The 23,672-nt window shown below is 37.8% G+C and overlaps 3 protein-coding genes and 2 pseudogenes across 4 annotated transcripts; all 5 read right to left on the bottom strand.

The window, feature by feature from the left end:
* Positions 1-297: 297 nt before the first annotated feature.
* On the bottom strand, positions 298-3,095 carry LOC121757136 (annotated as a pseudogene).
* Positions 3,096-3,531: 436 nt separating this feature from the next.
* LOC121759325 (protein TIC 40, chloroplastic-like) lies at positions 3,532-7,847 on the bottom strand. Its single transcript, XM_042154867.1, has 14 exons — positions 7,532-7,847; positions 6,966-7,077; positions 6,759-6,816; positions 6,647-6,664; positions 6,001-6,298; positions 5,725-5,834; positions 5,567-5,627; positions 5,234-5,306; positions 5,015-5,055; positions 4,782-4,827; positions 4,429-4,523; positions 4,236-4,339; positions 4,063-4,110; positions 3,532-3,969 (listed from the first exon to the last, which is right to left on the bottom strand). Exons 1-14 carry the CDS (start codon positions 7,740-7,742, stop codon positions 3,916-3,918), a joined length of 1,329 nt encoding a protein of 442 aa, XP_042010801.1. The 5' UTR covers positions 7,743-7,847; the 3' UTR covers positions 3,532-3,915.
* Positions 7,848-10,148: 2,301 nt separating this feature from the next.
* LOC121756999 (alpha-(1,4)-fucosyltransferase-like) lies at positions 10,149-12,871 on the bottom strand. Of its 2 annotated transcripts, XM_042152455.1 has the most exons (3): positions 12,161-12,869; positions 10,995-11,168; positions 10,149-10,879 (listed from the first exon to the last, which is right to left on the bottom strand). In XM_042152455.1, exons 1-3 carry the CDS (start codon positions 12,641-12,643, stop codon positions 10,310-10,312), a joined length of 1,227 nt encoding a protein of 408 aa, XP_042008389.1. In that variant the 5' UTR covers positions 12,644-12,869; the 3' UTR covers positions 10,149-10,309. The 2 variants fall into 2 exon arrangements, with proteins under 2 accessions (XP_042008389.1, XP_042008390.1); XM_042152456.1 differs by lacking the exon at positions 10,995-11,168 and having other exon boundaries at positions 12,161-12,871.
* Positions 12,872-17,632: 4,761 nt separating this feature from the next.
* Positions 17,633-19,507, bottom strand: LOC121757358 (annotated as a pseudogene).
* A 364-nt stretch (positions 19,508-19,871) lies between these two features.
* LOC121759269 lies at positions 19,872-22,785 on the bottom strand. The gene is made up of 5 exons (XM_042154805.1): positions 22,057-22,785; positions 21,344-21,796; positions 20,735-21,112; positions 20,576-20,643; positions 19,872-20,367 (listed from the first exon to the last, which is right to left on the bottom strand). The coding sequence occupies exons 1-5, from the start codon at positions 22,594-22,596 to the stop codon at positions 20,163-20,165; spliced, it is 1,644 nt and encodes a 547-aa protein (XP_042010739.1). The 5' UTR covers positions 22,597-22,785; the 3' UTR covers positions 19,872-20,162.
* Between the last annotated feature and the right edge of the window lie 887 nt (positions 22,786-23,672).

Here is a 23,672-nt window from a genome sequence, read left to right on the forward strand (position 1 = left end):
TAATAGCTCTATATGTCAATTTAGTTCATTTTATTTAGTTCGTCCTTTTCATTATTCTTTGTTTTTGTAACTATGTTGAGATTTTTTTGGGTGTAATTTTCTAAACATGTTTATAGTAACAACCTGCAACACATTCTTGTACTTGATGATTCTTCTTCGGAGGGAATTATTGATAATGGCTTCTTTGTTATTTTCTTTTGGAGACTAATCCACTTATATTTTTGTGTGAAATAAAGACACTATCTGTGGTAGAATATTACTTTAGCCTACAATCTGAGTACAAAATGCACGACCAAGTGTGGAAACAAATTATAACCATATATAATTGTATAGTTGGATCAAAACATAAAAGTTCTGGTTTTGTTAAAAATTTACATTAAAATGTAACAGAATGAAAACCATAGCCTTTCCTATATCCTCCATCGACGATTCAAACTTCAGTATATGGTTTTGTTAGGCTTTAGAGTAATTTCTCAATGTCGATTTCCACAAATGAGCAGGGGTCTGGAATGTCAAAGTTATGCAAAACCTGCAATCAAACATAAGTGTTCTCGTGGATAACAAAAAGTGGTGACGAACTACAAGAATCATAAATCTTGAAAACTTGTAAAATGGCAAAATTAACTGAGTAAATGGGTCGAATGATCAGTGTACCTGTGGATGCGCGATTCCAAAATTGCCGATTTTCACTGCTTTAAATATGATGCGTGCTTGTCTACCTTTAAGATACTCTGGCTCCTGCAGCCAGGACATTGTAGTGAGCATATCATTCGAGACTAGATCTATACGACACTGAAGAGCTAAAACAGGACGTACATTTGAACTTTCTATGTAGTAGCCTGTCTTGTCGCCAGGTGATACAAAGGGAGTTCCCATTACTTCCATGATTTTATCTACAAGGCATGTATAAGCTGAAAGAAAGGAATCTCGTTTACTTATAATGTGGCACGAACAAAGTGACAAAGCCGAATACAAGTTACAACTTACAAGTATATTAAAAGGTTAGAAATGGGTACCTCAAATCCAGAGGTAGATCCACAATGTAAAGCTGCAAGCTTTCGATGATTGGATGCACCAACATCTTTTTCCTTATCCAATTGCACCACATCACCCACTTCAAATATCTAAGAAACACAATATTCGTGCTCTTTAGTAATGTACAATGTGAGAATTTCATAAAATGGCATTACATGAAAGCATATGGATCGTGTCTAAGCCACATGATCACAAAGAGTTGCAATTCATACATGCACAAAAATAGAAGGGGAATGTACAAAGTCAACTCCTATATGTATTTGTTTCTCCTTTATTTCCTACTGTACAAGTTGTGTCTGTCATTATGATGAAACTATTCTTGCTAATGTATGCAGAAGCAGCAAGAATGTTAGGAAGTTATAATTACTTTGATTGGTTTTGGATGATCTTTATTGTGCCCAACTGTTTTCAATATGCCGGGCATAAGAGTGGTGCGGACAACCTGAAATGAGTAGATCAACAAAATTAACAAGCCAAAAATATATAAAACTGGGAAAGTAGCATTGAAAATTAACTGAACCTCAAAATCTGCTGAGCGAGGATTTCCATTAATCACTGCAGTTTTGCCTTCCTCACGGTTAAAGCATGGTGGCAATTTCTTTGCTTGAGCATAATATCCAAGTCAAAACCTCCGTGTACCCAACTGTTGCAATCTAAGAGAAGTAACACTATATCAGGTCAAAAGCAAGAAACTACAGCTGAATAGAAAAGGTGCTCAACGTTACATTTGGCAGAATGAATTACCATTGAATATTAAACATTGAAATGATTAATTATAAGCAAAAACATAGAATATTAAATCTGTATCATCCTACCTCTTCTCGAATAAGATCACTGAACTTATTCAATAATTGTGGCTTCACAGATGGAAATGTTATCTTTGGAATTTCATTGTAGCCATAAGCAATAGCCACATCCTAAAAAAGAAGGAAAAGAGGAACAATAGTCAGGCCAGTACACAGGCAACGAGCAGATATAAATCAAGCATAAGATGAAGATGAAGATGAAACTAGATACCTCAGCCACATCACAAAGATGAAGAATGTCACTTCTAGTGGGAGGAACTGATATTGTGAAGCTGGCTTCATTCTTCTCTGATATCGAGTGCTTGGCATGTAATTGCATTTTATTCAACAGACAAGCAGACTGAAATTTGATATATAGATGTTAGTCTTAAGGTAAACCATCTCCGCAGCTTTTCTGTCCCTAGTCATCCTACAGAGGCTTGAGCTAATAATGATACATCTCATCAAGATGTATATATCTATTATGATTGTCAGCTTTTTGATCTCTTAATAGTAACTAGTATCCCCATTAAAGTAAAGTTGGAGCAATTTAGGTGAAGGGACAAAGTAAAGCACATGAGGCATAAATGATGATAACAATCAAGAGGGAAATTGATCATCAAAAGAATATGATACCTCATGGGCCGGCAGGGATACCCCAATAAGCTTGGTGATGTATGACAAAGGAACCTCCATTTGGTAAAGAGACAGATCTGGTGAAACATATGATCTTCCATCGGTGTAAGTCACTTCGGCAGGCTCAACCTCAAACTTCCTTTCACAATACATTGAGAACATGGTAACCTGCATAAAAGGCAACAACACAAGTACTAAGAAAAACGAGAGACAAAATCAAATCTTATAATCATATGAAGGGAGGCATTCAAAATCTCACTTCGACACAGTTCATAAGCTCAAATAACTTGTGAGTGATCAACGAGAACAAAACAAAGAAATTCCCAAAACGCAAAATCACCCTGCATCTAACGCATCATAATTGAAAAAACAACAGAAACAACAGACTATTAGAGCATTGGAGCTAACGAAACTTGCAATTGAGAACAAGAAGAGGCTCACTTCAACGGAACTCAACTCGGTGTAGCTCCTCTTTCACTTCAAATATACTCCTTTATTCGTCAGAAAACTCCTTCAATCTCAGCTCCACTGTTTAGAGGAATTAGTTGGATTTGGAGCAAGTGATCGCTAATAATCGAATCGATACGAGGGCCGCGAATTCTCGATGAATTTGAGAACGGGAGAAAAAATATAGTACTATGAAACTTGTTTTAATTAGAGTTTTACAACATTTATCTTCAATTATGTGCAGTATTATTACGTTTTGCTTAAAATAAAAACTTTTAAAAATGATACTACAAATTTTAATGAAAAATTAGTAAAGTAAAAGAAACAAATATGGAAAGAATTTCTATCGTTAGAAAATGAAGGTTGTTAAAATTCCAATTTCAAATAGTACCAAATACATATACCTCTTACGTTTTCTAATTTTATTAATAAATAAACTGATGAATTTTTCAAAAAGTAATTTTTGACAACAAGGAAAATAAAAATAATTCAATTATATATTACCAACTTCGAACCCATCTTAACATATTTTTTCTAATTTAAATTGAATCATGCAATTTTCTGTAACAATTTCACACGTAGACAGATTGAATAGTTTGTCCACGTTTTATTCCTCAGTTGCAATAAATTCACAACCAACAAGATATGATAACTTTATTAAAAAAAAAAAAAGATATGATAACTCATCTGACTATGCAACATCTCAGAAAATCTCAACATCATTCACCGAAAAAAACTAGGAACAGCTGAAAATCGTATCTGAAACTAGTGAGGGGGTTTTGGTTTAACAACTAACAAAAACTACACCAACACTTGAAGAAGCACCATCCCAAAGTAAAACAATGTATTCGTAGGTGGAGGCAACGCAAAGATGTTGGTAATCGTACTTGTAGCACGGGGCTTGCTGATGCATCGAAAATTATGAAGCTCGTTCCATAGGAAATTTATCCGGGGAAATTAAAGCACGTTCATAGCCTTGCTGCTTTGGTAGGAGATGGACAGAATCAAGAGTTTAAGGTGAAGTTCCCGGGAAGAGCTCGGATATTTTATTGAACACGTCCATAACCTAAGAGAGAATATGAAGATTCAAGCATTAGCAAACACTGAACATGGAATAATAGTTTGATTGAACTGATTATGCTGTGCCTTTAGCTTTTACCTCTTTGTCATTTTGGTACTTGGCGATACTTAGAGGGTTCTGAGAGCACTGCAAGAATGAGAAAAATCAAAAATAGAAGCTGACATGCATAGCAATGCAACATAACACAAGAGAGTATGTCGAGAGGGGGGAGCGTTTAAGTAGATGTGATGAGAATTGAAGAAATTGCTTACATCTAAGATGGCTGCTTGGACTCTTGGATTTTGAAAAGCCATAGCAACATCGGGATTAGCCATAATTTTGGATATTACTTCGTCAGGAGTGAGACCTATTTGATCTGCATTAAGTAAACAGAAGGTTTAAATATTTGCAACATATCTCCTGATCGACATTAGATAGCAACAAAGTAAAATGGGCAATACGCACCAAACTGTTGTTTGATCTCAGGGCTGCTGAGATCAAAGTTCTTCAACATATCCATCATGCGATTGTCCCATTCAGGATTTCCCCCCATATTATTTCTGAAAAACATGAAGTAGAATAACATTACTATTATATAAGATCCTGCATGATCCAGTATAGGCAACCACATCAACAGTTCAACCAACCAACCAAACAAACCAGCAACTAATTCATTTTCTAAATGCTCTGAAGTTGTACACAGTACGTACACAAACTTACTTAGCAGAATGGACCGAAACTAACATATTTTAATGTTTTGAGTCCATGGAGAAGCATCTACAATCTTCAGAAACCAATGGACATAAAGATGTACTTACAACATATCTTGAAGTTGTTGACGGTACACTGGATTTTGTAGCATCCCTGTAGCATTACATGGATAAGGTAATTAGAAATTTTCATTGAAGAGTTTAAGTTCACCACAAATTAAAAAACCTTCAAACGGAATGGATATGGATATGAAACATTATAAGTTCACCACAAATTAAAAACTAGACAACAAAAATCAAAGCTCCCATAAAATTTGAAATGGATGGAGAGTCAAATTTACATTTAAAGGTGGTAGGATTCCTCATCTCCTCTGGCAAGTAACTGCAAATAATAAAAAACCAATAATAAGTCCCAATAGTAGGCACAAGATAAAAACAGTTTGACCTTCTATATGGGACAACCTTTTTTTACCTCTAACAGGTCTCAGCTCTCATCTCATATGCATGTAAAATTAATAACAATGTAAAACCATTCAAAGTAAGGGTATAGGATATCTCACGGGAAAACCATTTTCTGAACGGTTGGATCTTCCATCATTTTCTCCAATGCATCCACTGACAAGAGGGGGTTACCTGTTTATTTATGGATGAATAATTTAATTGATTTCTAATTTGTGAAAGAAATTTAAATGAAGCAAGAAACATCTAGAAACTGTAAACATGGTCTCTTCTCAAGCTTCATCTTTTATGGATAAGAAGAAATAAATTTTTATTATAATGTCACATGTAAAATCTTATAAATATTTTTCAGTTTAACAACTCCAAGTAGGTTTAGATAGTTCAGAAAGTAGTTACAAACACTAAAACTACACAGGAATGCAGTCTGAACTTACTAGTGGAGGGACCCTCTGATGCCCCTGTTCCTTGGTTTGAAGCCGTGCCATTTTGGGAAACCTGTTGGAAGATGCTCAAATGATTAAATTGACCAAAATGTGATAACATCATAACAAATTACAAGTCCAGACAATGTGACTGTGAGGGTCCAACTTACTTGCTCGGATGACTGTGAGTAATTATTGGGTGGATCTGTCGGCACCGATTCCTTGTAGTCTTCAAAAGAACTTTTCTGCACCGTCTCCTCTGGGGAGACATCTACAAATGCTGAAAATGGAGCATGTATACTCAGATCCAATGAATATTGACAGAAGAACATAAGGACGGAGGATATGTGGAAAGGAAATAAAAGAAAGTCGCTAAGATCAATAGTTATTGGATGATCAATTAAGAATAAATTATCAGTGACATATTTATAAAGGATTATATATACCGTATTTCTTTGGTGCATCATGCACTTCTACTTTATTGTTAACAGATGTTGGCAGAGGATCCTCCACTTTTGTTGCAGATATATCAGTTATAGATTGAGAAGCTGCAGGAGCTCCACTCTTGAAGGAAGGAGCTCTACTTTTGAGGGAATCTGATGACGAGCTCTTTGATTGTGGTTGTGGTGGTGGAAACGGGAAGGGTGAGCCAGGTGCAAAGGCAGTGTTTCCAAATGGGTTATTTTGATTTTGAGTATTCATCTGTTGTGTGAAGGTCTTAAAAGCTTGTTCCATTGCATATTTCTGCAGCAATGTGAATTTTTTTAAAAGTCAGACTAGGAAAGGAGTGGGAGTGGCGATTTACGATTGACCATTTTTCCACACTAATGACACTATACTAATACACATGTTCCAATGTAAGATTCGTGGATAAAATAAAAAAGTAAACTAATGGACCTCAATCACTTGATCCATTGCATGTAGATCAGGAAAAAAGAGGAACAAATAAAAAGGGAAGATGACAAGTAAAAGAAGCATGAATATAGATGTATTTTCTGCACTGTTATTTCAGCTGAAAAATCAGAGATCACACTAATGGACTATAACTAACAAAATGAACGAGAACAATAGGGCGGCAAAGGCGTGACTCACCTTTACTCTTCCAGCCACCTGTAATGTAATGAATGTAGGTAAATAAAATGTTGAAGAACATAATTAAGTTGGAAGAAGAGTAATGAAACTTCTGTGACAATGCACGGCTTACCCAAGTAAAAAGTGCTGAGAGGCCAACACCAACACCAATCCAGAAGAGAGGCGAGCCCCTATTTTGAGAGATCAAGAAGTTGGGCAATGATTACGCCAAGGATGAGAGAGTGCATGCTAACAAATCATACTATCTATGTGGAATATATAAAATTATAAGATCATAGCTGTGAACAAAGTGGTAAGAATAACATCGATGGATTATTACACTTGAGAAGAACTAGGTGGAACTGAAATCTGTGGATTTGCACCAACAGACGATGTTTGTTGGCCACTAGAAGCAATGCTAGCAAAACAATCCCTTGCAACTTTCTCCGCCACTGAAATGATAGAAATTAACAGTAAAAACAAAACATCAGATTTAAATTAAATGCAGTAACAAACACAGGAAGCAACACACACAGCTTCTCAAGAGGCTATTCTATACATTGTTACAGAGGCCAATAACAAAACAAGCACTGATGGATGCAAACTAACTCGCTCAGGAAGATAAGATACTATACATTACATTGTTATACAGTTCATTGATTTAACAGTGAGTTTAGAAACAAACTCATGAATTCACAGCGATATATTGGCAATTAATTCACCATTAGTTTCTAGCCTCCCATAACTGCCTACAACACAAATAACATTTTTTTTCTTTAGCCAATCATCAACTCCTTTCAATTTAGGGATTGGATACAGATATAACACGAACATCATGCTTTCCGATATAGAAATTAGATATTAATCCGAAAAACATATAAACTAAACAAAATTGTATTCAGTTACCTATAGTTTTGGTGGCTTTCCTCGCCTCGAGCAGAGAAACAACCGAGACAGAATGAGCAAGATTGCTCTTCCTGCAACTTGTCCCCGTTTTTCTGAGTAAATTTGGAAGACCTACAAATTGTTTGCTGGAAAGTGGAATTAATGAGTTCCTCGGATTTGGGGAGACTCCTAACACTATTTTGGGTGACGAAACCATTCCCAAATTCTCCATTTTTACCAGTAAAATCTAGCTACTAGCAGCTCAGTTTATCGAAATAGTTGAGAGAGAGAGAGAGAGAGCAAAGGCTTTACGCGTGAACGCAAGTCAGGGGAAGCGTTAACGATATGCGTAATTGATTCGGATCTTTCAACCGGGCCGACGGCACCCGACCCGATTTATAAGACAGTGGGTCGTTTATAATTAGAGATGCCCACCGGTTCCGGTTCCGAACCGGAACCGTGACAATTTTCTCGAACCGGAACCGTCTCATTTGGAACCGCGGTCCGGTTCCGGTTCAAGATTTTTCGAACCGGAACCGTCACCGAACCGCCGGTTCCGGACGGTTCGGAACCGCCGGTTAACCGGCAAAACCGCCGGTTCGGGCGCGTAAACCAAGGTGTCAGGGATAGGGCCGCCGGCGGCAGCTTTTCAGCGGCAAAACCGGCCTGAACCGCCAGTTTTTCGTTGGTTAACCGGCGGTTAACCGCCGGTTCATTGGCTTTCGATGCGGCGCGGAACACGAGGCGACAATGGCGCAACTTTTGCAGACGGTTCGTTGACCGAACCGGCGGTTTTGTCCCTGAAACCGGCGGTTTTGTCCCGGAAACCGGCGGTTTTGGCGGTTCCGGCGGTTTTCCGCCAAAACCGCCGGTTTTCCGAAATTTTCAAAAAAAAATTTCAAATTTCAAATTCGAATTCTTCCATTTTCCCCCTCATTTTTATCTATAAATACCCCTCTCTATCTTCATTTACATTTACCCCACTCTTGTGTTAATAAGAGTTTCTCTCTTCAATCTCTCAATTCTCTCTCTTTGTCTCCAATTTCTCATTTGTGCTATTGTGCTTCCATTTAATTACTCAAGTGTTACTCTTATTAAGCATTGTTATACACTTTATACGTGTTCCCGTAGTTCTATAAGTTGTCTTTCTTTCTCAATTGCTAAAACAAAAAAAAATATATTATTCCATATTTCTACATTTTTACTATATATCAAGATGTCTTTATCCCGAGAAGGTCGTGTTGATAAGGGAAGGGAAAGGGAAAGTCCAAGAGGCCATCTCGGAGAGCCGTTATTGATGAGATTTCTCAAATGAACATGGATGCGTGGCAGGTTAATATTTATTATCTACTAATTTAATTAATTTTGATTTACATTACATTATTGTTCATAATTTTATTTGATATTTACAATACAAATATTATTTTGTAGAATCGAGAAGAGCAAGATATGGCACATGCTATTGCTCTCTCTCGCTCTCAATCCCAAGGCGATGCTTATGTTGGTACCGGTAGTGGTGCTCCCGGTCGCTGTACCGGTATTGTAATGTATCGTTGTATCATGTATGTCAATTGTAATGTATCGTTGTCCGAATGTCCGTTACAACTCAAATTCAATAAAATTGATATCATTTTCTCATTATTTGTCTTATTTCTACTTGAATTGTACATTGGCTTGTTCCGATTTGTTGTATAAATCCAAATTTCGAATTGAAAAAAAAATATAAATTAAAAAACCGCCGAACCGCCGGTTTTCGAACCGGAACCGGAACCGTGAAATAGCCTCACGGTCCGGTTCCGGTTCCGCCTTCGACTAAACCGGAACCGCCGGTTTTCGAACCGTGGGCATGTTTATTTATAATAAGCAGTAGTACTACTCTTACTACTCGATTCAATTAAAAAATAGAGTAAAAGTCATTTTGTAGTCCTAAGCATGCGGCGATTGAACATTTTGGTTCAAAACGTTACCTTTTTAATTTTTGAATCCTGAAAAAATGAAAACAGTCTGGATTTGGTCCTTCTTTTTACGACGTCGTCTAAATTTGACGGTCAATGTCAATTTACTCAGTTTTAACTGGATTAACAATTTCTTACTGTATTAGAAAATTTAATATTTTTAAATATAGTATTCTACCATTCTGGTCCTAAACATACTCCCTCCGTCCCATAGAAATAGGTCATTTAGGGCTAGCACGGGTTTTAATGTGTAATTAATAAAGTAAGAGAGAATGAGAAAAAATAGTTGAAATTGTGTACTGGGTGGTGAGACCATGAATGATAAAGTAAAAGAAAAGAAGAAAAAATGTTACCATAAATGAATATGGACTATTTGTATGGGACGGACGAAAAAAAGAAATATGGTCTATTTCTATGGGACAGAGGGAGTATTATTTTTATTCATCCACCATCTCGTGCATCCCCATAAAATGGCCCCCAATCCCCATATATCCAACGATGGTGGCAGAAGTTGTAGTGGAAACTATTGGGCGGCATGACAAGTACTTCCATTTCGGCATGATATGGCTCGACTTAACCCTCGTCGAGGCTCTCACTTCTACCCCTCAAATGCTCAAACTAAACTAACATTCAAATTGCTGAAATAAAGAATAGCTCACTGCAAAGAAAACAAATCAGCTTGCTATAGAGTTCAAAATAAAAGCAAAATTTCTGTATAAATTGATTTGTCAAACTTCATGTTTTTCTACATCTCATTTCCAATGGTTATATATATATACTCTAAAAATTCTAGCAGATCAAAATCACAACAAAAATCAACATATTCCAACTAGAACAGCTGCTGCTACAAAGCTTTTGCATCTCTCCCATTCATCTCGCTCACTTGTTCACACAGTCTGCAAGGCAGCGTGTCGAGGCTAGCTGCACGAGTCTTTCCGTAGTTACCTAAAACGCCACATCTCCTCCACGCGTGATACTCAGCATAAGCAACGGGATCATTAGCTAAGGACTTTACGTAGGAAGCCAGCTGCTCGATGGAACTGAACTGTGTCCCGTCTATTATGGAATGAGGAGGTATGAAGTCCCAGACGTTTGGGGCGCCAAAGTATATGGGAACAGCCCCAGAATCGAGAGCATAGAAGAGTTTCTCCGTCACATAGCTCTCTGTCATGGTGTTCTCTATTGCAAGGACAAACTTGTAGTGGGACATGGCACAATGTAGATGATCCCACCATTTGGGTTTCTCGTTGGGATCCTTCACACACTCGGGGTAGAAGGAGAGTGCCTGGTCGAGGCCTCCAACGTTGTTCAGGCACTTCCCAAAAGAGTGGGTGGGTAACAGGCTGAGTATCTTTTTGGCAAGCTGATTCCTTTGAGGTAAGCAGCGAGACGAAGACCAATAAACAAGTGTGTCCTTGAGAATCAAGAATCCCAATTAGATTGAGATAACGCAAACTCAAGATTAAGCAAAAGTGTGAAGGTACAAGCGACATGTGAAGAAAATGGAATGGAATGAGTGAAACACATACATTGTTCTTATCAGAAGATAATTGATAATTTCGATTGTTATGAAAAACTGCCCCAGCATAAGTTGACTGGACGTTATCTCTAGCATGATAACTAATAAAGATATCCTCATTGCCTGACCTCTTCCTACCAGCTTCAAGATCCATATACACCCGAAGTGGATCACCATCCCGTCTCTGTCAAATGTAATGAAAATACTAAATACGATGGAGTTAAATGGGAACCTGCTGGTTTCCAGTACAAGAATATTGAACTTTACAATTTGTCAGCCCGATATGCTTATGTCTTGCCAAGTTTCTTATCCTTTTGCCCACACAAACCTAAATTCTAATCCTAATATCGACAGTGCTGTAGGGAAGCATCTCGATCATCTCTAATCCAGGTTTTCTATAGAATGATTCAGACCATCCTTAAAAGTAATATCCTCAACATATGCCCTTGTTCACTAACTGATTAGACAAAACCAATAGCACCAGTGGTAAGATCAACAACAGACATCAAACTGCAGTCCCTAAATAAGATAAAAACCAAAATTAAAGCATCATTTACATATTACTAATTCATCAAGTACTTTCTCGGTCCTCACACTACTTTAATATAATCACAATAAACCTCCGCAGTCCAGAACTCCATCACACGCAAGAGTAATCCTACACAAATTAGTATCTTCGATGTAGGCCATCAAATTTCACTAACTTAATGCTTACAAATGTCGTAGTCGATCTGATTTAGGATCAAGTAGCTTAGAGTGATTCTAAATGGATTCAATCTTCAATTTAGGCCATCATATTTCAGTATTTCACTAATTGTTAGGATCAAGAACCACACACTAGACACTACGGGGGTGTTTACTTTGAGTGATATGATGAATTAAATACTTGGAGGATAAGATGGTCAAACTAGTCCAAAATTAACCAAACCATCAAAGTAAATGGTGGATTAACTAGAATTATTTTTGTGTATCCTCCCTAGCTAAATACCAGAGACTACAATCTCAAACCAGGATACCAAAAAAGCAAGTATTGCTAATACTAGAGTTGCAGATTACTTTCACAAAATCAGAAAACACCAAAGCAAACGACACAACAAAGATCACAAAAAACATTAACCCAGATCACTGATATTCACATATCATCCTCAAAATAACCAAATATTAGGGGGATTTTACCAGAATTGGGGGAGTGGTTGTTTCAAACAAAAGGGCATCAGGCTTATCAGCAAGAAGAGAAGATTTGGTCCATAAACAGCTCAACCCGCATCTACAGCTATACAAATTATCCATATTGTCAGGAACCCAAGTCCACCCTTTGACCAGAACGCTGACATGCTTCATCTGCAGCTCACCACACTCGATCCCCCCCTCCGCATTCTGCAAAGACGACATCTTTGACCCATTCACCAGTAAATCTCGGTGTGTTTCCCTAAATTGGGCGCAGCCCACCTCGGAATCCCATTTCTTGAACGCTCCGAACAAATCTCTGAAGGGCTCCGGCGAATCGGATTTCGAAAGAGAGTAGAAGATCGAATCTTTAGGTGATGGGACTGCGGAATCGGCAGCTGGGAATTCGAGAAATCCGGTGGAGAAGAGGATGATCACCGCAGCGGTTAACATCAGTGTCACAGCGAAGGTGTTTATGGTTTTCAATTGCATAATGGATGTGAGGAGATTTTCAAGAAATGCAATAAATTTCTCCTATATCTATATCTCTCTAGTCTCTCCTGATGCAGATCCGTTAAGAGAGAGGAGAATATTGTTCCATTCTGGGTTTAGGCGGTTGAAATTCTCAGATTTGGGGATTAGTTTCAGGTGACTTTAGTCCTAAATCAGGTCAAATGTCATATTCTTCCCTACCAATTTAGGTTTTAGGCTTTTAGCAGAGAACTGAATAAGGACCCGTTTTATAGAGTGAGTGGGTTATAGCAAGAGGATTAACATAGGATAAAATTTTCGGGCCAAATGTAGGATTTATGTAGGATAAAATAAACCCACAAGAGGATAAAATAAACCCACAAATTTTGTGGGTCACATTAACTAAGCCCAATAGTGAAAACGGGCACTATTCACGCGGGCCTGGCGGGCCGCCGCAATTTTTTTCGGGCCTTGGATTGCATTTATCCAGGCTGAAAATTTGTATCAAACATTGGATTGTGGTGGGTCCCACCAACCTTAACCTTGGTTTATCACCTATAAAACGGGTCTTTCCCTAGCGACACATAATGCTTATGCGTCTTTGGCTAGTGACGCATAACGCATCTTCCGGTGGGTTTTAAAACAGGCAGAGAAGGCAGAACACTTCGCAACACAGACAGAAAGCCGCGACCCAAGCGACGATTCCCAGCAAATTCGGACGATTCCCAGCAATTTCCGGCGAATTTCCACCATTTTGCAATCATATTCCGGTAATTGTTCTTAAATTTGGCTAAATGCATCATTTATTGCTTAATTTGTGCAGGTTTTCCGTAATTTAGCAAAATTAGGGTTTATGATGAAATTGATGGATTTTTGGTCGATTTTTGTTGTTTTGTTGCATATACTTAGGGATTACGATGAAATTAGGGGTTATGATGAAATTGATGGAATTTTTGGTCGATTTTCCGTAATTGTATTTCATATGCATATTATTTAGAATTGTTGAGTTTTTATGAAAAAAATTGAATCTTGGGTGAATGTTTTGAAGTAGATGGCATCTGCAAGTTCCGAACAACAGTTACGTTATGGACCTGAGGATCCATCATTACTATTTCATCAAAACGAACACATTTTAGCCTCATTGTTGGCAAATGACACAGCAAATGTGTTGAGAGTTCGTAGGATGGAGAGTAAGGTTTGGGCAGTGCCAATACATGAAAATGTGATGTATTGGCTTGATGTATGGCGGTTCAGAGGCGTGGTTGAATGTGGAAGGCCGATGAGGATGGACAATGAGATTATAACTACCTTGATCGAGCGCTGGAGGCCTGAGACACACTGTTTCCACCTTCCAGTTGGTGAAGTTACCTTAACCTTACAGGATGTTCAAAGCTTGTGGGGTTTGAGAGCAGACGGTCGTGTTTTCACTGGCCGTGACTATCCTGTTGAATATGAAGATTGGCCCAGCAAGTGTAGAGATGTGTTGGGATGGATACCTGACGCAGAAACAGAAACGAAGCACGGTGGTTTGTTGATGACATCTTTGATCCACCAAGCGACGATGTCGTTGGGTGATGGGCTGCATGATTATGCATACATCCAAAGAGCACGTATACATGCTCTGATCTTGTTAGGGGGGCTTATTTTACCGGACACCACAGGGTGCAAGGTCCCCTTTATGTGGTTAAATTCCTTTGACGATCCGGAAGAAGTGGCTAATATCAGTTGTGGTAGTGCTGCTTTAGCATATCTGTATCATTATTTGTGCGAGGCTTCAGTAGGCAGGCAGAGAAGAGATGTGGGTGGACCTATGGTTCTCTTGCAACTGTAGGCGTGGGAAAGAATGCCTACATTGAGCTCAGCCTTCTTGATATCGCCTATGCACACGCCGTATACCCCGTGCGGAGCCAAGTAATGTATTTTTTACATTAACTCACTTAATTATGTATTTTTTTGGTAACTTATTTTGACATTAATATTATGTATAGGTGGCACGGAGTTACTGAAATTGGAAATGCTCCCCGACATTCAGTAGCTCATTATCGTGATCAATTATCACTGATTCGTCCAGGCCAGGTTAAATTTATTTTTTTTGTCTTAGTTAATGAATTTACTATAGTATGAAATTAATTGTGTTTTTCATATTATTTTTTTGTAGTTTCTTTAGACACCGTATGCAGATTGTATCATGCCCGATTACTGCATTGATCCGACTGCATCCTTCTTGTGCGACACTTATTTGGTGTGCTGGTCATTTGTCGAGGCACACGAGGCTGGGCGCGTTTGCCGACAATTTAACCGATACCAGCGTATTCCTCATTATTGTGATAGGATGCTACATAATGCCGGACATCTATGTAAAAGTCACCGCCATGGGAGGAATGGTGCCGATTGGGCTAATGTACATAAATTCTTCATTGATGAATGAGACTTGAGACACGACAGGTACCAAGCAACTTTTGACCATGCCACGGCGACCATGGATGGTCGCATTAATCCGGGCTATATGGCATGATACAATAGGATCACAGTGTCGATTCATATCTATTCTCATCGCATCACAGATCATTGCTACCAATTCAGAATAGGAAACACATGAATTTAATATGATGGAGCTCCTCGCACGAGGTGGTTCATAACCAATACCCATATGTGGTAGTTGAACTACTCTACCACCCCAATACAAACTCACAAATACTTGCATGATTTCTGCATCAAAAACATTTAAAACAACAACAATTATGAACATTTTTCCTACAAGCCCTAATTTTATAAATTGGGTAAAACTAACAAATGAAAGCAAAATAAACATGAATAATGATGAATGTAGCTAAATTGCTGAACAAATTACCGGATCTTGTAGAGATAACGTTGGAAATCGCCGGAAATCGCCAGAAACCCGAGTGAGGAAATGAAAGTGTAGTCTGTGCTCTGGTTCTGCCTTCTGTGTGTTAAAAGCTGACTGAAAACGCATAAGGGTTATGCGTCATTCGGGTAAGACGCATAATTCTTATGCGTCTTTAAACGACGCATAACCCTTGTGCGTGATTAATGAAAGACGCATAAGGGTTGTGCGTTTCATTAATAACGACGCATAACTCTTATGCGTCACTCCTCCATTTGGAATAAATCTAATCTCCTTCATTAAAATGTAATTCCATTAGTAATCTAGAACAAAAATAGAAAAGTCTCGGTTTCTAGTTCTAATTACAAGCTCATTTTTATATTACTAACATTCGTGACAAGTATATATAATCACATTGAGCATAAACTATATTTAATCTTAAAATGCACATTTGTTCAAGCCCTATATAAACAGCAAGATCTCTATCTCTTTCTATACAGTTTGAACAAAGACCCTCCAAACTCTCTTACCCTTTCACAAATATATTCCCATATCCAACCAACAGTTTCATAATAGCATCTCCAATAGCAATAGGCCAGTCATAGCTTAGCCACAAACTCCTCCTGCCATATCATCAGCACTAAAAACTCCTTCTGCCACATCATCAGGACAAGCAATGGCTAGCCACAATAAACAAAATTATAAAAAATAAATAATTAACACTCACACAAAATATAGAATTAAATTTACGACACAAATACGGGAAAATTCAATAATAATAGTTAATTTTAAAAAAATACATTAATTAAAAAAATTACATAATTAAAAAAAGGTAGATTAAAAAAAATTACATAATTAAAAAAAACTAACGCCGTGCAGTCCTCCAAGCCCACAACTCTTCAATTAAATCCTTTTGGAGTCGAATATGAGCATCCACTTGCCGCATGTCGGCATGTGCTTGGAGGCGGCCGGCTTCATCGTGAGGTACCCCGCTTCGTACGTTGGGGGCGGCCACGCCGTGGCTTGGACCGGCTTCATTATCGTCGTTGGCCCAACTAGTCAGTTGTACACCTTCATCTTCGACAATCATGTTGTGCATGATATTATATAAATTAAATAAAAAAAATGGGTTGGCCGATCGCTCGCCGATCGGGAGCCTGCAATGGCGGCCAGCCGACAAGCGAGCGGATCGGCAAGCGCCCGAAAATCGGCGTGCGCTCGCCGAATTTCTCGCCGAATTGCCGCTCGCCGCCTGCAATGGTTAGGCGAGCGAACCGGCCAGCGCCGGGAATCGGCTAGCCGGTCCGCTCGCCGCCATTGTGGATGCTCTAAAAATGGAGACAGGAGTAGAAATTGAAGGTAAGAAAATTGCACCAAAAGGGCATTTTGTGGTGTATGTGGGCAACGAAATCTCAAGATTTGTTCTTCCCGTCTCTTTCTTGAAAAAACCATTGTTTAAAGAGCTTCTAGACAAGGCCGCCGAGGAATATGGATTTCATCACGCGGCTGGACTCACTCTTCCCTGCGACGAAACCTCATTCCGATCTCTAATCTGGGATTTGTCCATCTAGACGTATATGGAGCGTCTCATGATCATTTGAATACAGCACTCGAACAAGAGAGTATCTTTATCTAGTGTATAATTATTGACTCGCGCCGATGGGATTTTTTTTATAAAAATCTCACGTGTATGTTCAGCTACTGATATTTAATAACTAATAAAGTCCACATGCTATAATGAGATGTCGGGTCAGGTCACCAACTTCACTATGGTTTCTAGTCATTGAATGTGTCAATTACTCATTTATACAAATCTATGTTCAGGAAGTCAACAATTACTAAACACACCAGCAGCTAACAAGGTACTAGCATTAGTTCTTAATTAGATCAATCTATAGTACAGAAATTACAGCAGTTTCTAAGTTCTCAATAATGCAAATCAGCAACCTCAAGGCCCTTGAGGATTCTATATGGAGCTACTCATTTTCAGATTCAACTGTCAAAAAATAAAGTGCTGAGCAGCACAAGAAATATAGACTTTAGCAAGAAGATTGGTATGCATATCAAGATGCAAACATCATGTATGAGGATAGAAGAAAAAATGGCATTGTATTTGGGACAGATCCAAGAAATATTATTGCCACAAAGAAGTGAATCCCAGAAAGTGAGAAAGTGAAATGTTGATAGAAGGGAAATCAGCATTGTAGCATTGTAGTTGGAACAAATCAAAGCAAGTAGACGACATATAAAGACAGTGAATGCAAAAGACTGTTAAATTCTTTTCAGTCAGTGTATCCTCGGTGTTTGCTTCTTTCCTACACAAGGCTCAAATGTCAATTATTGCCACAAATGCAGATATCAACAAGAAAAATTACGCTGAGGAAGTCTTCTTTTGCTGAAAGACTACTGCATAAACTGGGACTACAACACCAATGCTAAATGCAGTGAAGACAGCAATGCTCATTTTCAGTGCCTGATGATTCATCCTGTCCAAGTTGTACATGTGCTTTGCATGTAGATAGAAAGGCTCATCATGGCCATGGCCTCCTCACATCTTCTTTACACTAGTTGAGTGAATGCCCCTGTTCCCTGTGAATAAACAACGAATTTTACTTTTTCATTAGTCACACCCAGAGAACAAATCTACAATATCCAATACTGAAATAATTATACTTAAACTAAATTTACAATTTACACATACAATATACTATTAACTAAGAAAAGATTAGCACAAAATGGAGACTAATTACCTAGTATTTTCTCAGTGCAAAATACAGCTTTATGACATTAGAGAAAAGATATAAAAACTTTAATGATCATTTCAATAATAAAATCTATTGTTTAAGCTCTTTTATAGATACAAAACATTAACATAATGAGAAAAAGATCTGATAAGACAAGAGAAACCAGAAGACATATATGATACAAAAGACTCCCAACCTCCAATAACTATGTTCCAAATTTCTATTCATTCATACATTCACTAAAAGTAAAATATAGTTAAGACGCATGCATTTTGTAAGTTGTATAGCCATTTTTTAGGATCAGTTCAAAGGAAAAAGACCCACATTCTTTAGATTATCCAGGATAACAGTAAAAAACATTGAACAGACCATACAAAGTTTATTAAAAGTCAAGTAATTTATAGCTAAGAGATTCTCTAATAAGGAACATCTGTCTGTTACTCAGCCAAGATTTCGATGAGAAAAACAAAGGTAACAAATATAACACAGATGCTCCAGGTAAATATTGAGAAAAGAAAGGCAGATACCTTTGGCAATCAGTAATGATACAAAATTCACAAAGGTACAGAATAATATGAGCAATGCAACAGAAAGTTCATCACCACTTCGACATAACATTTTTGGTTGTGTCAATAAATGGATAAAACAAAGCCACATCCCCTAACACGCTAGTGTAATGTGATGATGATATATGGAAAGCGAATATGTCAAAATGCACATATTTGTATATTTATGCACAAAGTAACAGACAATTTAGTCCCAGGTGAAGTAAATCAGTATACATTATAGCATTATCAACATAAGCTACTGAAAGAGCACATAAATAGTTACCATTACTATCCACAACTAGTTAAAAAGGTGTAAGCTCCAGTTTCTGACACCGAGATGAACGCGTCAATCAATAAAACGTAAAATCCAAACGGAACAAGATATAATTTAAAGATAACGAAAAAAAACGTAAAACGGATTCGCATAATCACCAAAACTACACACATTGTACCAGAAACAAAGAAAAAGATCTACGAAAAAGAGAATGATAGAAAGAAACGGTATACCTGATTTGGGCATAGTTGCCGAATTCATAACCTTGGAAGCACAAGATCTCAATCCGCCGTTCATCGCCATTATCGAGCAATTCCGATTTCGTTGAGCTCAATTCGTATACAGGATTCTAGCAAAACGACGAATCTGGAACAAGGGTTTGTGATTTTAGAAGACTGATTTGTGATTTTAAGCGTTCGAATTGCACTTGTGGAAATTGTCGAGCTTCATTTCCTGGGCTTTTAAAAACTATTATGGGCTGAAGCTGAACCAATAGTTTTGGACAAATAAATCACAATGAAAATTAAATATGATTTCACTCATTTTCACTAATTTAAAAAGTTCACTTCTTTAATTTGAATTTGTTTTACTTAATCTACTGAAATAACGTTATTTAATGCGGAGAATGTGTGATGATAACTCTTATTTAACAATCTAGTGTCACTATGCAGTTGTTTGGCTCCCTTGGCACTTTTACAATGTTAATCTGTTAACAAACAAACTTATAATACTAGAATGTGCTGAGTACTATAGTGTCATATCACTGCATATAATAATACCATAGCATTGAACCAAACAATGAACTATTAAGAAAACATGAGTGAGATATGATAACACATTTTATGAATTAGTACTAATAATTTCAAAATTCGAAATACAGCTTATATAACCCAAGGGTACATACCACTTAACTAACGGAGAGAACATCAAACTTCACCCCAAAAAAGGGAAGTGGGAACAAAGGATTGAGAGATACATTCCTCAAATTCCAAAAGTCAGCTTCCTAAAAAGAAAGCAACCTACAATCCACAAAATCACAACTCTCAACAATCTCTAGAGAGCTGTTAGCTAACAGATTTACTAGACATCTATTCTTTTTACATGAGGATAAAACTAAAACAGTCACTTTCTACTTAGGCATAAACGACATAGCTTTCCTAAAATCAACAGCTGAGCCTGGGAAAGGCTGCTGTCCGCGCATCCAGAGATTTCCATTGTGGGGCAACAGCACCGAAGGTTGGTTGCTCGTTCGTGTGTCTTGTCCTATGACTGAATCGGAAACTTCTTTCTTTTTCTTGACAAACTCGAAGAACTCAGCAACTTGGCGAGCATATCTTTCAGATGAAAAATAATGTACATAATAAATTTTGAGGTTAACTCAAATGTGATCAGATAAAGAAATGCATCAGAGCTTGCTTTAGATTAGATTAGATTAATCTATTATACTAGAATCTTATTGAGATAGATAAAAACCATTGAGTGTTTGAATGAGATCAGCAATAAAAACTGTCTAGAAATGGGGGAAGTCCAAACTTAACATACTCATGCTTAGCTTCTATGTCTCTGCTGAAATCGATGTCTGGTTCACAGTCGAGAACCAAAGCAGGAACCTGCTCCGTAACAAAAGGCAAAACACAGATGGGAAAAAATGACGAAAAGAATAGCCTGGAATAATTTTGCAAGTGGAATGATGGGTGGTACCTTTTGGATGCTCGAATGCATATGATCACCGTGCAAATAAAAGACACGGTCTTTGATGTGGGGATGTAAAGACCAATCATCGTTCTTGGGAAGTTGACTCACTGATAGAACTCCATGGTTGCCACTGTCAAAGGGGAAAAGCCAGCTTTCATGCTTCTCATGCAAATCCCTCAGGTAGTCCAGAGAGACTCCGCCTTCTTCTGCTCTCTTACGGAGCATCATGCGCTTGTGGCAAGTATCAGGGCTTGCTCTTAGGTAGATGAATCCATCAGGTATGAGTCCGGGCAAACTTGAAACGACAGGATCAAACCATGAATCGTAAATGCTAATTTCCATCTCATTCATCCACTTTGCCTCATGAACAGCTCTCACAAAGACCTAAATTAAGAAAATCGATCAAGAAGATATGCAAAGCTGATTCAATATTAGTGAACAACCAAAAGGTTTCTCAATATTAAGTTCACACATTAGACAAATATCTTGGTTTTCGCATAAGAATATGGATTGTTTAATAAAAGCACGACCAAACACAATATTTCTAAAAAAGCTCAGGAGATAGAGATCCCATGTTGTCATCATGCTAAAAAAGAGAGGAACTTATTCGTTTACCATTCTGTCACTGAAGACACTCCGTTCCATAAGCCTAAGGGGCTTCATACCGCCACATGATTCTCTCTCTTGCATAACTCTTGTTACAAACACGTAGTTCTGGAAAGTATACGCATATCTCTCTGGTTCAGCATAAAAGGCATCTAATATGTTGAAGTGGTCGGGACCAACATTCTGCCACTTGTCAACTGGTTCGGGAACAATCTCCACAAGATCTCTAAGTTCAAGGGTTTCATTAGCTATTCTCTGCAAGAATGTAGTCTTTCCCACGCTGATATTTCCTTCAACACATAAAGTGATCCGATTCTTTTGACTAGGCTTAATACTTTCCTTGAGCTCTTCATCCACACTCTCCTTGATAAATATAGTTATGCTCTCAGCATGGTTCTTGTGTATGATCCCAACCGAACTCTGTAAGAACTCCACCATCTTCTCACTAGATTTACCAAAAAACTGCATCATAACAAGAGCATGTTATTTAGTATAACCAGCTACCTTACAAAAGTTCGATTTATACACCTCAGCTCAGCTATTCAAATATTTTGCCATACTCAAAACACACAATGAAAATACATACTAATAATCTAGCAAAGTAACACATTTTGCTACAATGGAGTGTTAAACTCTTTCTTAAATTTCAGCAACACACTGAACCAACCAAAATAAAACTTGAATTGAATAGTGACCTGATTAAGCCAAAAACAGAAATATACCTTATCTTTATATAGCTGTTTGAGCTGCGCTACACCCTCAAACCCTTTTTCCACAAGCTTCCTCGAATTCCTTGGACCGACTCCGGGAATAGTGAGCAAATCAGGGCTCCCCGGAACCACCGCGCCACTGCCCCCATTCTTCCTCCTTTGTAAGCGCTTCTCCTCCGAAAGCGCGAATTCGCCGCCCTTACTCGGATTCCCGGCTAGGGTTGCGAACCACGCCGCCCTGTGGGACCCGCCTCCCAATCCACTATGCCTACTGCTCTCCTTCAATACCACCCACTCCCTCAGCGGCGCCGCATTGGTGCTGCTGTTGTTGATGGCGCAGCTGCAGGGGCGCAATTTCGTCAATTTGAGGCCACGCACCGCTGCAGACGAAAACGGATTTGTCGGCTGGCCGAGACACGACATTTTCCTGGCGGCGCCGGTGAACCGTAGAGAGAGAAAGCTGGAGGCGGAGACGGGTAGAGAGATAGGAGTGTTGTTATTGCCGAATGAAATTGGGGCAGCAACGGGCGTTCTGCGCAAAAGCTTCTGCATCACTCTTGTGCATCTCAGACTGAATCCAAATTGTGGATACGACGAGCTTTGTATGTATATCTCTTATTGAATGTAGAAGGTGTTATGAGTGTAGTGAGAGAGAGAGAGAGAGGGAGAGTGAAGAAATTTTGTGCTTTGGGTTTGGCTGCTGAAATGGTTTTGGCGGAGAAGAGAAATAGAGGTTGAGGGTTTAGGGTTGGGTACAGTCGTTTTTAGTTTAATCATTTAAATAAGGATTATTCTATTTGTCATAGTACGTTCGCGACTGATCCATTGTTAATTAATTAATAATAGTAAATTAAGAACAAATTTTAGCTATTAGATTATAAGATCTAAATAGTGAAATAAAACCACTTGAATTATATTTTAAATTAAAAAATTTACTATTAAATAAAGTTAAACGGTATTAATGTCAATTCTCTCTCATCAAAATCATCTTAAAACTTTAAATTTACGTAGCTCTCTCGATTTGAATTATTTTTTCGCAAAAAATATATCAAATTAAAGATAATTTTATAAGGATTCCAACGAGATCTCAATTGCATATATTCCGACGATGTTCGGGTGATGAAATTTGATAAATTATATTTCAATTTTCGTACGTGTTGATAATCAGATTTTATCAATAAATGCAAAAAAAAACTCAATAAAACTGTGTTGATATTTTCTTGTACTTGTGTTGATATTCCCATGTCATATTGTTGCTATTTGTAATACACTATGTTGATATAAAAAAAACACTCACGAAAATTATCATATGATAACATAATGACGATATTACCATTTTGTTGATATTTTATTTACTATTTATTGAAACTTTTGAACTTTAATCTCATCCACTCATTTTAAAATTTAAGTGTGTAGATTTAGTCTTAGTCTTGGATTATGATGTTATAAGCATGGATTATGGTGTTATAAGCATCAGAAGAGAACCCCCAATATAGATAAAATAATATGGAAAACCGAAATGATATGAAACTGGATCATTTATACAAACTTCAAATTTTTATATTAACATGAAATAATGATAGTAAAACATACTAAAGGATAAATGATGTATAAAAAATATCACCCTT

The sequence above is a fragment of the Salvia splendens genome, chromosome 12 (assembly GCF_004379255.2).
Source record: "Salvia splendens isolate huo1 chromosome 12, SspV2, whole genome shotgun sequence".
NCBI lineage: Eukaryota > Viridiplantae > Streptophyta > Magnoliopsida > Lamiales > Lamiaceae > Salvia > Salvia splendens.

Bases quoted from the DNA above. Each gene is read 5' to 3' on its own strand.
- LOC121759325 (XM_042154867.1), bottom strand. From the start codon at position 7,742: ATGGAGAATTTGGGAATGGTTTCGTCACCCAAAATAGTGTTAGGAGTC. The intron at 5,628-5,724 runs GTAAGTTGGACC...ATCTTCCAACAG, and splicing joins ACTCACAGTCATCCGAGCAA to GTTTCCCAAAATGGCACGGC. The intron at 5,056-5,233 runs GTGAGATATCCT...TATTATTTGCAG, and splicing joins GTTCAGAAAATGGTTTTCCC to TTACTTGCCAGAGGAGATGA.
- LOC121756999 (XM_042152455.1), bottom strand. From the start codon at position 12,643: ATGCAATTGAAAACCATAAACACCTTCGCTGTGACACTGATGTTAACC. The intron at 11,169-12,160 runs GTAAAATCCCCC...TACATTTGACAG, and splicing joins CAACCACTCCCCCAATTCTG to AGACGGGATGGTGATCCACT. The intron at 10,880-10,994 runs GTATGTGTTTCA...TTGATTCTCAAG, and splicing joins TATCTTCTGATAAGAACAAT to GACACACTTGTTTATTGGTC.
- LOC121759269 (XM_042154805.1), bottom strand. From the start codon at position 22,596: ATGCAGAAGCTTTTGCGCAGAACGCCCGTTGCTGCCCCAATTTCATTC. The intron at 21,113-21,343 runs GTAAACGAATAA...TTCTTAATTTAG, and splicing joins GTGTCTTCAGTGACAGAATG to GTCTTTGTGAGAGCTGTTCA. The intron at 20,644-20,734 runs GTACCACCCATC...GTTACGGAGCAG, and splicing joins TGCATTCGAGCATCCAAAAG to GTTCCTGCTTTGGTTCTCGA.